Source organism: Vigna angularis, chromosome 3 (assembly GCF_016808095.1).
Source record: "Vigna angularis cultivar LongXiaoDou No.4 chromosome 3, ASM1680809v1, whole genome shotgun sequence".
In the NCBI taxonomy this organism is placed as follows: domain Eukaryota; kingdom Viridiplantae; phylum Streptophyta; class Magnoliopsida; order Fabales; family Fabaceae; genus Vigna; species Vigna angularis.
The window spans coordinates 8,340,831-8,351,786 of NC_068972.1; the positions used below are offsets into that span (position 1 = coordinate 8,340,831).

The 10,956-nt window shown below is 28.2% G+C and overlaps 1 protein-coding gene across 1 annotated transcript; it reads right to left on the bottom strand.

The window, feature by feature from the left end:
- Positions 1-4,543: 4,543 nt before the first annotated feature.
- LOC108325480 (uncharacterized) lies at positions 4,544-5,782 on the bottom strand. Its single transcript, XM_017558560.2, has one exon. It carries the CDS (start codon positions 5,386-5,388, stop codon positions 4,774-4,776), a length of 615 nt encoding a protein of 204 aa, XP_017414049.1. The 5' UTR covers positions 5,389-5,782; the 3' UTR covers positions 4,544-4,773.
- Between the last annotated feature and the right edge of the window lie 5,174 nt (positions 5,783-10,956).

Sequence of the window (10,956 nt, forward strand, 5' to 3'; positions counted from 1 at the left end):
GTACCATTCCTAAAGGCATCCTACTAAGAGATGTATCTTATGTGTATATAAACTCATGTTTATGTCGTATTTTATCCGATGTGAGACTTTGTTTGTATCCAACAGTAATATAATATGATTAAATGATAAGCGTCAATTAATCCTATTTTGTTAAACAAAGTTTAAAAGTCACTAACAAAACAGCTTTGGTTGTTATTATTGTATATGTATAGAACTTTCATAAAATATCCTAAAGGAAATGAGAAAGTAGTTTTAATAAAATTTATTCCGCAGTCAAATTTCCAAAAATTAGAGAACGTAATTAATTAGTAAAATTTTAAAAGAAGTTGTTTGTGCAAAACAAAAGCTATCTTGTATAATGCAGTGTTAAGCCACATTAATTTCTTCCTTAAAACAAAATAGATTAAATATGTGTGGTTGGAGATTGTCACAAAGTCTATTTGTATGAAAAAAAAACACACTTTAAAAGAAAGAAAAAACACTTCATTACAGAGTCTCAATACTTGAGGAATTTTGACTAAAATTACAAGGAAATTTCATTAAAAATAATCTTGGAACTACTTGAAAGGAACACATTTTACACTTGACTGAACGAACAGGGTTTGAAGAAATAAAAAAAAAATAGAAAACAAAAACTTTCATTCAATATGAGATTAATGTTATTAGGTTTTTCTTTAAATAACACATAATCCAATTAGACGTGAATAAATTTTTAGAAGAGATTAGAACATCATTTGTAATAAAAAAAAACAGTAAAAACAATATATTTAAAGATTTTTTTTATTTATATATTATTCATTTTATTATTTTTTTATCAATTTGAGATTTTTAAATCACTTTAATTCTAACAGCGAAGTGTGAAACAAATATGATGGTTGGTAGGATTTTATACCATTATGGGTTTATTTGCTTTTTAAATTAAGTATTGAGATTACTTTTTTAAAAAATTATACGAACATGTCATGCTAACAAGATACTTGTAAAGAAGTCGTAATTACTATTAACGATTTCTAATGAAGTTTTTTTGGAAGTAAAATACGATTTCAGTATTAATGTCGAAGTCATCAAATTCATTGAAGATAACTTCTATCAAAATTAAAGTAATTAATCATACATGGAGATGACGACTACAAACTCTTTTTTTTTTTTTTTTTTTTTTTTTTTTTTTTTAATTTTACTTCTAAGAATTCGTAAGTTATTACACCACTTTTTCAATTTTTCCAAATTAGCCTTTTGCCTTTTTTCTGATTCTTTTTTTTTTAATTTTTATATTAGTTTGATTAATTAATGTTTATATTGCTTTTAACGCTTTCCAATTTTTATATAATTATGTTTTTCCCATTTTTAAATATTTATTTAAATAATTTATTTTTTCAATTTTTCTTATTTTAAATTATTATTTTTGAATAATTCTATTAATAATTTTTTTAAATTTGTGTAAACATTTTTTTTGTTTTAATATATATTTTTAACATTTTACTAGTAAATAAAAATTAAAATTTTATAACTATTTTTTACTTTTTTTCTTTTTAAAACTTTTTTATACAAATATTTTTATATATAAATTTAAAAAAACATTAAAAAGATTAAAAAAACTATTAATGAAACTGATGTAAATATTTAAAAACAAAACAAAATTAAAAAGGGTAAAACAATATTTTAGAAGCCCTAAAGTAAAAATACGCCCTCTTCTAATTTTTCACAAATTTTTTTCTGAAATATGATTAGTTTTTTTTATTTAAAAAACTCTAACAATTTCAAAAATGAAATTAATAAGAAAGGAAGAAATTAAAAAATAAAAAGGTAAAACAATATTTTAGAAGCCGTGAAGTAATAAAATTTTCTTTTTTAAGCTTGTTTTGTTTTTAAATATTTACATCAATTTGGTTAATAGAATTTTTAATCTTTTTAATGTCGTGAAAAATATATATTAGACAAAAAAAAATGTTTACACAAATTTTAAAAAATTTATTAATGAAATTATTCAAAAAATAGTAATATAAAATAAACAAAATTTAAAAAATTAAATTACTTAAATAAATATTTATAAATGGAAAGAAAATTATATCAAAATTGAAAAGCATTAAAATAAATAAACATTGATTAATGAAAACTAGTAGGAAAAAATGAAAAAAATAATAAAGAAAGCATCAGAAAAAGAAAAATAGAAAGATAATTTAGAAAAATGAAAGAAGTCGTGTGTAATAACTTCACGACTTCTAAGTAAAATTAAAAAAGTAAAAAATTCTTTATGCAAAAAGTTGTTATTTTCTTGTAGGATTCAGTGTATGTGATTTTGTTTTCTTAAAAGTTGTCTAATTTTTGCATAACTTCAATGTTATTTTGGTTTTGGAGGAAGTCAGGAAACCAATGCATGACTAAATAGAAATTCTTCAACCCTTTTACGATTTTGATTAAGTGATGATTAAGTACATTAATTTTTATGAAAATTGTCTTTAAATTTTACGACTTCTTTACAAACCCTGTTGATAATTTAAAAAAGAAAATCCAGATACGAAATTTAAAAAGCAAAATGAAGCCATAATGTTATCATCAAACCATGGTTGGTAGGACTAACTATCATCCCATTTTTCTGTTTTCCAGAGTAGCCCACTACCACTTAATTGCAACTGTTAAATTGGTTGAAGCGTTTAATGCACAATATATAGTTAATTAGATTTAAAAAGCCTTTTTCTTATCAGTATAATATATCTCAATGAGGAGCACATTTATTCCCGTGAGGATAACAGTATACACCTCATCAAGTAGCAATTTAATGTGTAATCCAATTGAAAAACTGGTTACATATCTGATGCTAAAATGTTACCTACCTGTACATCATGTACTTCCCATTCAACATTAGCATCTGCTACTGCAAGTAACTTTTCTCTACAAACTTCTTCCAATTTCCAGTTTCTCTAGATTTGTTTTTATTTTGTTTGAAGTACATTATTAGTGACACCATAGCTTACCTCATCATCCTTTTTCAATAATAAAACCAACCTACATTGCACTCTCATTCACTTCACTCCCTTTTTTTAGTGCTCTTTTCAGCATATCAGTTATGATAACCAAGAGATAATGCTATTTCACAAGGCAGATGGGCCTATTGTTCATTATACACTCTCAGCTTTCAGCACATCCACTACCGTAAAACATGACATAAAGATAAAAGGGGTTTTTGGCTTTGACCTTTACACCAACATACACCCTTAAAACATCAACATAATGCTCTTATTTTCTATCAATATCCATGTATTTAACTAGGTAGTAGATCTGTCATCACAAATGCATTGAATATATTGAAACCATGTGGGGGAAAACCAGATGGACCCATTTACATTACTTTAGCTCTAAGATTGTCTAAATCAATTATGATGTAGTTGAATCATCATACTTGGTGCTTCCACTCTTGTCTCTTCTTTTTCCTCTAAAATACGATATCTTTTTCCCGTAACGGAGGTTACGTAGAGTGATGTATCAGATAAATGTGTTTCTACAAATAGTTAAACTCCACTTAGTCAATAGTAAACTTAACTAGGAGTAGGTTGGTTTATTAGGATAAAAAAAACATTTTACTCCACATTCTTATATCTGTCCCACACGTGTAATTTTGGGTATTATAATTGCACGTTAAAACCTACAAGTACACCATTATAATAATCTAAAAACATTTTCTCACTTTTGGTTGTTGAAAATCTACACGCAAGTGTCACTAAATGCTAAAACCAAACGGAGCATGTGAACTTAAATTGATTGTACTGTGATATGTACAAAACAAATCAGTGAAGGTTTTATTTTTGTTTCAGCGCAATCCCAGAGATGATGAAAAAAACACACTATTCAGGATCCATATCTTTGTGAAAAATTCTTAAGGACCTGAAATGCGATCTCTCACCTTATTAGAAAAAGGAAAATACGTAGGAAGATGCACTCTTTTTTATATATCTTACACTGCAGAACAATAAAAGGGTGCACTCAATTTGTGAAAAGATATCCAAAATTTTAATATATTCTAGGAATCAGAATGATAGAGAGAGATATATCATCTCAGGGTGATCATGGTCATGATTTCTTTCACCACTAACTATGATCTTATAAAAATATTTAAAAAGGTGTACTAATTCTACAGCCAACTCATTAGTATAGCATGATTTAGATAGAGTCTATGTCAAGCCTTACATGTTTGTTTAGGGTAGTTTTGTACAGATAGACTACAGAGTTTACGTACTTGTGTTGGTTTCAAAGAAAGAGAAGGCTCTGAAATCTTTGAGAATCACATTCATACATACATACGATATACATACTTAGAAAATACAAAATGTGCACAAAAGAAAATAATGTGTCAGTCTCTTCCACTGTGGTCCAGTGCACTGTTTCCGCATGGGATCATGTAATTTTCAGCATCATGTGGTTTTGTCACATGAAATACAGCAAAGAGAGTATATTTTGTATTTAGAGATTTAGATGTTTGGTACCCAAAAAACAAAAAGCAGTGATAAAAATAAATGAAGAAAAATACGAGTCATGAGTGATCGCTGAATTAACACAAGGAGACAAAGCACTACTTCCTATAGTTGTATTAACATATTACAATAAGTTGGGTTTCCAAAGACAGACTTGTCTTCACATACCATATTTTAGAAGCTAAAAAACAAAGATCAAGGTTTAAAAAAATTAAGAAAAGAGGGAAAGAAATACCTCTTTCTGGGTTTTCTTACAACAACATGAACAAGGACATTTAACAGCTAGGCATCATCACAATTCACAAGCTTAGAGGGACCTGGGACTAACATCTGCACATGTGCTTCTTCTTGAGCTTGGAAGGTAGACTAAAGACTCAGAAACAGCACAAGTACTCTTGCAAGAACCATAAAGGCTGATGAATCCAAAACGATCACTCACACTCCTTGGCACCTTAGCTCCACTCCACAAATTGCTACTTGTTTCTTCACTATCATCCTTTGAGCATTCCACCAGTGCAGCAAAGAAAGGATCCCTTTGGAATACACTTTGTACTGAGTTCTTCTTCCTCACCCTTGTTTCTTCATGACTGAGCTTCTTAGAAGAGCGTGTGGTGGTGGGTGGGGGCAATGGTAATAGTTTCAACGATGACTCCTGCAGCTTCTTTTTGGAATTCTGTTTCTTGGGAATTCCAGGCAAGTGTTCCCAAGAAAATGGAACACCCGAGAATCTAATAAGTGGAGATGCAGGACTAAGAAGAGGATCCTCAGGGAAATAGAATGATTCAAAGGAGGAAGATGAGGATGAGGAATGAGTCCTGCGAGATGAATGGTACTTTCCTGCATGGAAGATGTCACATTGTTTTGGAACAACCTTCGCATGCTCACTAACACTTGCTCCTGACGATGATGAAGAAGAATCCATTGTGTTCCTTTCAGCAAGAGAAAAGATGTCTCACAAAACTCTCTCTCTTTCTCTCTCTCTCTCTCTTTCTCTCTCTCTCTCTCTCTCTCTCTCTCTCTCTCTCTCTCTCTCTCTCTCTCTCTCTCTCTCTCTCTCTCTCTCTCTCTCTCTCTCTCTCTCTCTCTCTCTCTCTCTCTCTCTCTCTCTCTCTCTCTCTCTCTCTCTCTCTCTCTCTCTCTCTCTCTCTCTCTCTCTCTCTCTCTCTCTCTCTCTCTCTCTCTCTCTCTCTCTCTCTCTCTCTCTTTCTCTACCTCTCATTGCACATTTTATTATATAGGCACACAGACAGATACATATGTACCACTCCTATTTTAACACCACTTTATTTTGTTTATGCACTTCAACTTAAACTAATGAAAATCATATATATAGCTATACTTTTTAAACAACTATTATAAAACTTCAATATTGATAACTCAAGTATACAATCTTTAATATATTGGATAACAGTACTGGCTATAACCATTACTGATACGATCAATTTTTACATTTTATTACCACTAATTAACTTTTTAAGATGATACACAAGATTTTTTTCTCTGATTAGAAAAGAAAAAAGTAATTTATATATTAAATGAGGTTGGTGGAAAAATGTGGTTTGTGGGATGAGAAGGAAAAAGAAGAATGATAAAAAAAAGACATAGCATTGATGGAGGGGAGAAAGTGGAAAAGATGGGGATGATAAAGGCATGTTTTAAATAGGGAGGTTACCATAAAGAGTGGTTAGAAAGCAATCACATGGATGGATGGCCAAAAATGAGGAATTGCATTTGCAGAGTGCAGTGTAGGTTTGATTCAATTCGCTTGTCTGTGTTCGTTTCGAAGAGTAGCTCGTCAATTTCTTCTAAAAAATCTGCATATCAAACCATAAATGCATACAGCATATGTTTCTATGTCTCCTTCACTCTCATTTTGTTTACTTCCATTTCTAAAACCTCACCTTCTCCCATCGCTTACAGATTTTCACTTTCAACATTCTCTCAGTAAGTCACAATTGTCTCTCCTCCAATTTCTTCTGCCACTCTAAAACAACATCATCGGGTAAAGTTTTTCCCCACTTGTTCCGACCAAAACTATTTTTTTATAGAATAAAACTTATGGTGGAGTTTGTTCACATTTCTGTTTTCTTAATAATTCAATGTTTTCTGAATATATAATAAAATCTTTTTTATTTTTTTATGATTGTCTCCAAACTAAGATATATATATAAGACTTTGATGATCATGTACTTATCAAAATAGTAAATTTTCAGTTCCGGGCAGGTTGCTTATGGTAATTGAATATATTTTGATTTGATCACCTAACTCAAAAACAGACAGAGGATACCTTTCCCATTTTAAATTTTTGTTAGTTGCTGTTTTGGATTGTGAAGTAAAACAAATTAATAAAATAGGTCAAGTAGACACGATTTTTCTTAGTTAAATCTTGACTTTCAATTTTATTTTTTTATCAAAATAATATGGAAAATTTTCATTGACGAGTTTCCATAAATTACCCAAAGATTCCAAAAATTCTACACAACTTTTTAATTTTGTTTTGAAATTGTATTTCTTTTATATGCATACCTTCCTTAAATTGTTTAAATAATTACATATAGAAATGGATGGAAAATGATGAATAGACATGCACGTTGTTTTTATCTAAATTAAGAAAGAGATAAATGATAGAAGAGAAGAAATGTAAGTGACGTGATAATATAAAAAGATATGAAAACGATTATTGTGAAAAGATTATTTATTTATTTATTTTTGTAATTAAAGTTTGCTCATACATCGTTATTCTTATTTGAAAATGAGTCCAGGTCGTGTACGTGTGGCTTTTATAACCTTTGATTAATCCCTAATAATCACACATTTTATAGAGTGATGCTCTTTCCACCACCTCATCTTCTCCCTTCACCTCCTCAATTTTATTTACTTTTTGCTGCAGAAAGTGAAAGTGAGAGAAGATTGCGATTAGGGTTTTAAAAAATAAAAAATAAAATTGGTAAAAGTAAAAAGATAAATTTGGAATTTCAAAAAATTAGAGAGGTGTAGGGAGAAGATGAGGTGGTGGAGGGAGCATCACTCTTTATACGATTGTAAAATATTGGAATCCAAGTGTGAGTTTAAGTCCCACGTTGGATAGAAATAAAAAAGTAGACTCATTAACCCATTGTCTTAAGGTTTTGGATAAAGAGTGGTGTCAATCCCTTATATAGTTGACTTAGATGCTATTGGTGCTTGTGTAACCCGATAGGGAACATCCTCCTCGATAGACCCAACAAGCTCCATTTTTATGTAAGAATGAAAGTAATAAATATTAATTATTAAATTTTGTTATAAATAGTGAAAAAAACTAATTTTATTAAAATTTGTATTTTTTTAAAAAAACTTTATTGGTTTTCTTTTCGTAAAAGGATTGATATCCTTTACTGAATTAGGCATGACTAGAATTGTTTCAATGATATAATCAAATTATAAAAATAAATAAATACAAATAAACAAATATAAAAGATAAAATATAATATATATGATATATTTAACACATTTTCTCAAACTTGTGTATATAAATTATATGTATCAAGTTTATTACAAATATAATCAATTATTGGTCGCCGGAAAAACTTAGTAAAAATATCTATTAAGTGATCATTTGAGTTAACTAATATTATCTTTATGTTTCCAGATACAATCTTGACATTCAATGTGTTTGGTCAGGAAAGACAAAATTAAAATTAATATGAATAGTAGTTTGATTGTTACACATAAATGACATTTCCAAATTGTAACTCCTTAAGCAATTGTTTAAGCAAAACAAGTTTACAAGTCATATATAACTCTATATTTTGCTTCTCCACTTGATCTTGACATAACACTTTGTTTTTTGCTCTTCTAAAATATCAAGCTACCACCAATAGAGACACAATATATGAAAGTAGATATTCTATTAGAGGAGATCCTGTTAAAACAATATTTGATTAACAAACAAATCTTGTATGGTTATTGGAACCCATAACAAACATTTTCCCGAAGATCTAGTACTTTAATATGCAGATGATTGTATTCCAATGATTTTCATATGAGAAACTAAGAAATTGACTCACTACACTAACTCCAAAAGAAATGTCAAGATGAGTAACATAATTCAATTTTCCAATTAATCTTCTATATTACTCAAGATCTGAAATTGATTCTCTTAATTTGGTAAGAGTTTGATATTAGGATCCATGAGTGTGTCAACATATTTTGAATTCACCAACCCAATTAAGGCTCAAACTCATTGCTTTGATAAAAAGAATGAGTTTACAAAATCATGATAGAAAAAACAATAATAACATATAAATAGAAGATATAAGATAAGATATAAGATATTTAATATATCTAACATATAATACTACAAGAAGAAGAAACTAGATGAACCAAGAATTTAACTTGTTAGAAAAAAAACACGTCATCATAATATAACATAAAAACTCCAAATTCAGAGAAAAATCATAATCATTGTCTAAAGACAATGAGAGAATAACAATATATAAAAATTTGTATAACATAGACAACACTCTTAAACTCTTTGATCCCAAGTACTTCCACGTTTTCTTGAGCAAAAAATTAACTATATCTAACAACACTATTATTAGAGTATATAAAAAAAATCAAACACAAGCTCAAAGTGTCTTGAACTAATTAAAATCATAAATTTATTGTCCATTATATAGCCACCAACATTCACTCCTTTACTATCCTAGATAACGTGAGATTTTCCAAGATACATTAAATTTTATCATGCTCAACATTTAATATGTGACATTATTATTCAATGAAAATCTTATAACATGATGATTTTCTCCTCATGAATCTTAAGTACTTCTATCTTTCTAACAAGGTGTAATGAATGATACTCTCATAATATCTCTTTCGAGAAATAATAATTCTCTCTCTGTTTTTTTAAGTATGAAATGCATGCATGAATGAGAGAACATCTTTTTTAAAAGAGTTTTGATATTACTAATTGATATTGTACTATACAAAATACACTGATTAGAGTTAATGATCATTTATGGATAGTTAGCAGGTATATTAGCAGGTATTAATGAGTTAGATTGCCTTAGGCTTTACAAATATACCGTGTTAATAATTGATTATTGGGTTTGATTGTCTAAAACTATAATGCATTAATGATTAATCAATATGTTTGGCTGCCACAAGCCCTATAAATATACACAATTGATGTCCAGGTAAAATAATCTTGATCTATCCTAATGAAATAGAGATCTCTCTATGAAACATATCTTGAGCGTCAGAGTGTCTTTTGCAGCTCAATGATTCATCGAAGTGAATTACATTCTCAGAGAGAATTGGACTATCAAAAGAGAGCGGAAAAAGAAAGAACGACCGCTCATCGGACCAAATAAACCAAAACAGATATAAAATACACTTTTATTATTATATTTTCGTGTAATATATAAACCATTTTGAATTCATAATCAATTGTTATTAAACATATTCCATCTCAAATGATTTTTTTTTATAAAGGCCTAACATAATTACACTACTATCAGAATTATTTAAATAATTACATAAGGATTAAAATCCATATATAAATTATGTATTACATATAAATTATACATACATAGGTAAAATCTCGTTGTATATGATTTTTTTTGTACGTAACAACAAATTAGTTTCTTTCCTTTTTTTTCCAGTATGTAAATGAAGGTATACCTTTCATACAAAATTTACATACAAATTAATAAAAAATATATTAAAAAATGATTTCTTTTGTAGTATTAATTATTGTATAAAATAATTATTTTTAAACATGTAAAAACCATATTTTTATCACTATAATTTATTATTATGTTAAAAAGAACAAAAAATCAAATTTTCAATAGAAATTTTTTCAATTATATTAAAAAATATTCATGCTTTATATTTTAATCAAATTAAATTAAGATGATAAATCATGAAGTGAGTAACCTAATATAAGTAGAATCATCATGAAATTAACACATGCTTTGCTAACACATATGTCAATATGTGATTTATGTAGCTTGTTAGAAGTGTAGAATTGATAAATTTTTAGTTGTTGTCAATGTTTTCTGTAGTCATGGTGTCAATTTGAAATTACTAATTAAATCTTAATATATATTTAATTATATTTAAAACTATTAAAATATATTTTTGAAATTATAATTTTAAGAAAAAGTTGTATATGTGTGTGTTTTCTAAATCAGATATAAATTAGTAATTTTAATTTTATTAATTTTAGTTATTGAAAAATATTAACATAAAGTTTTGTTGAAAATTTGAAGTTCTAAAAACTGTCATAAATAGTTTCTCCAATTGGAATAGGATTGTTGAATGGGTGAAAATTGCAACATCATTTCCAACAACTTGTACTGCTGTATGAAACTAACAGTAGTCCAATTTAAAGCTGTTGTATGCAAATAGACCAATTCAAAGCTTTGATAGCATGAAAATTTATCTCAATCGTGACAAGGATATTTGGTCGAAAGATTCAACAAATACTATAAGAGTGACTTTTTGG

Bases quoted from the DNA above. Each gene is read 5' to 3' on its own strand.
- LOC108325480 (XM_017558560.2), bottom strand. From the start codon at position 5,388: ATGGATTCTTCTTCATCATCGTCAGGAGCAAGTGTTAGTGAGCATGCG.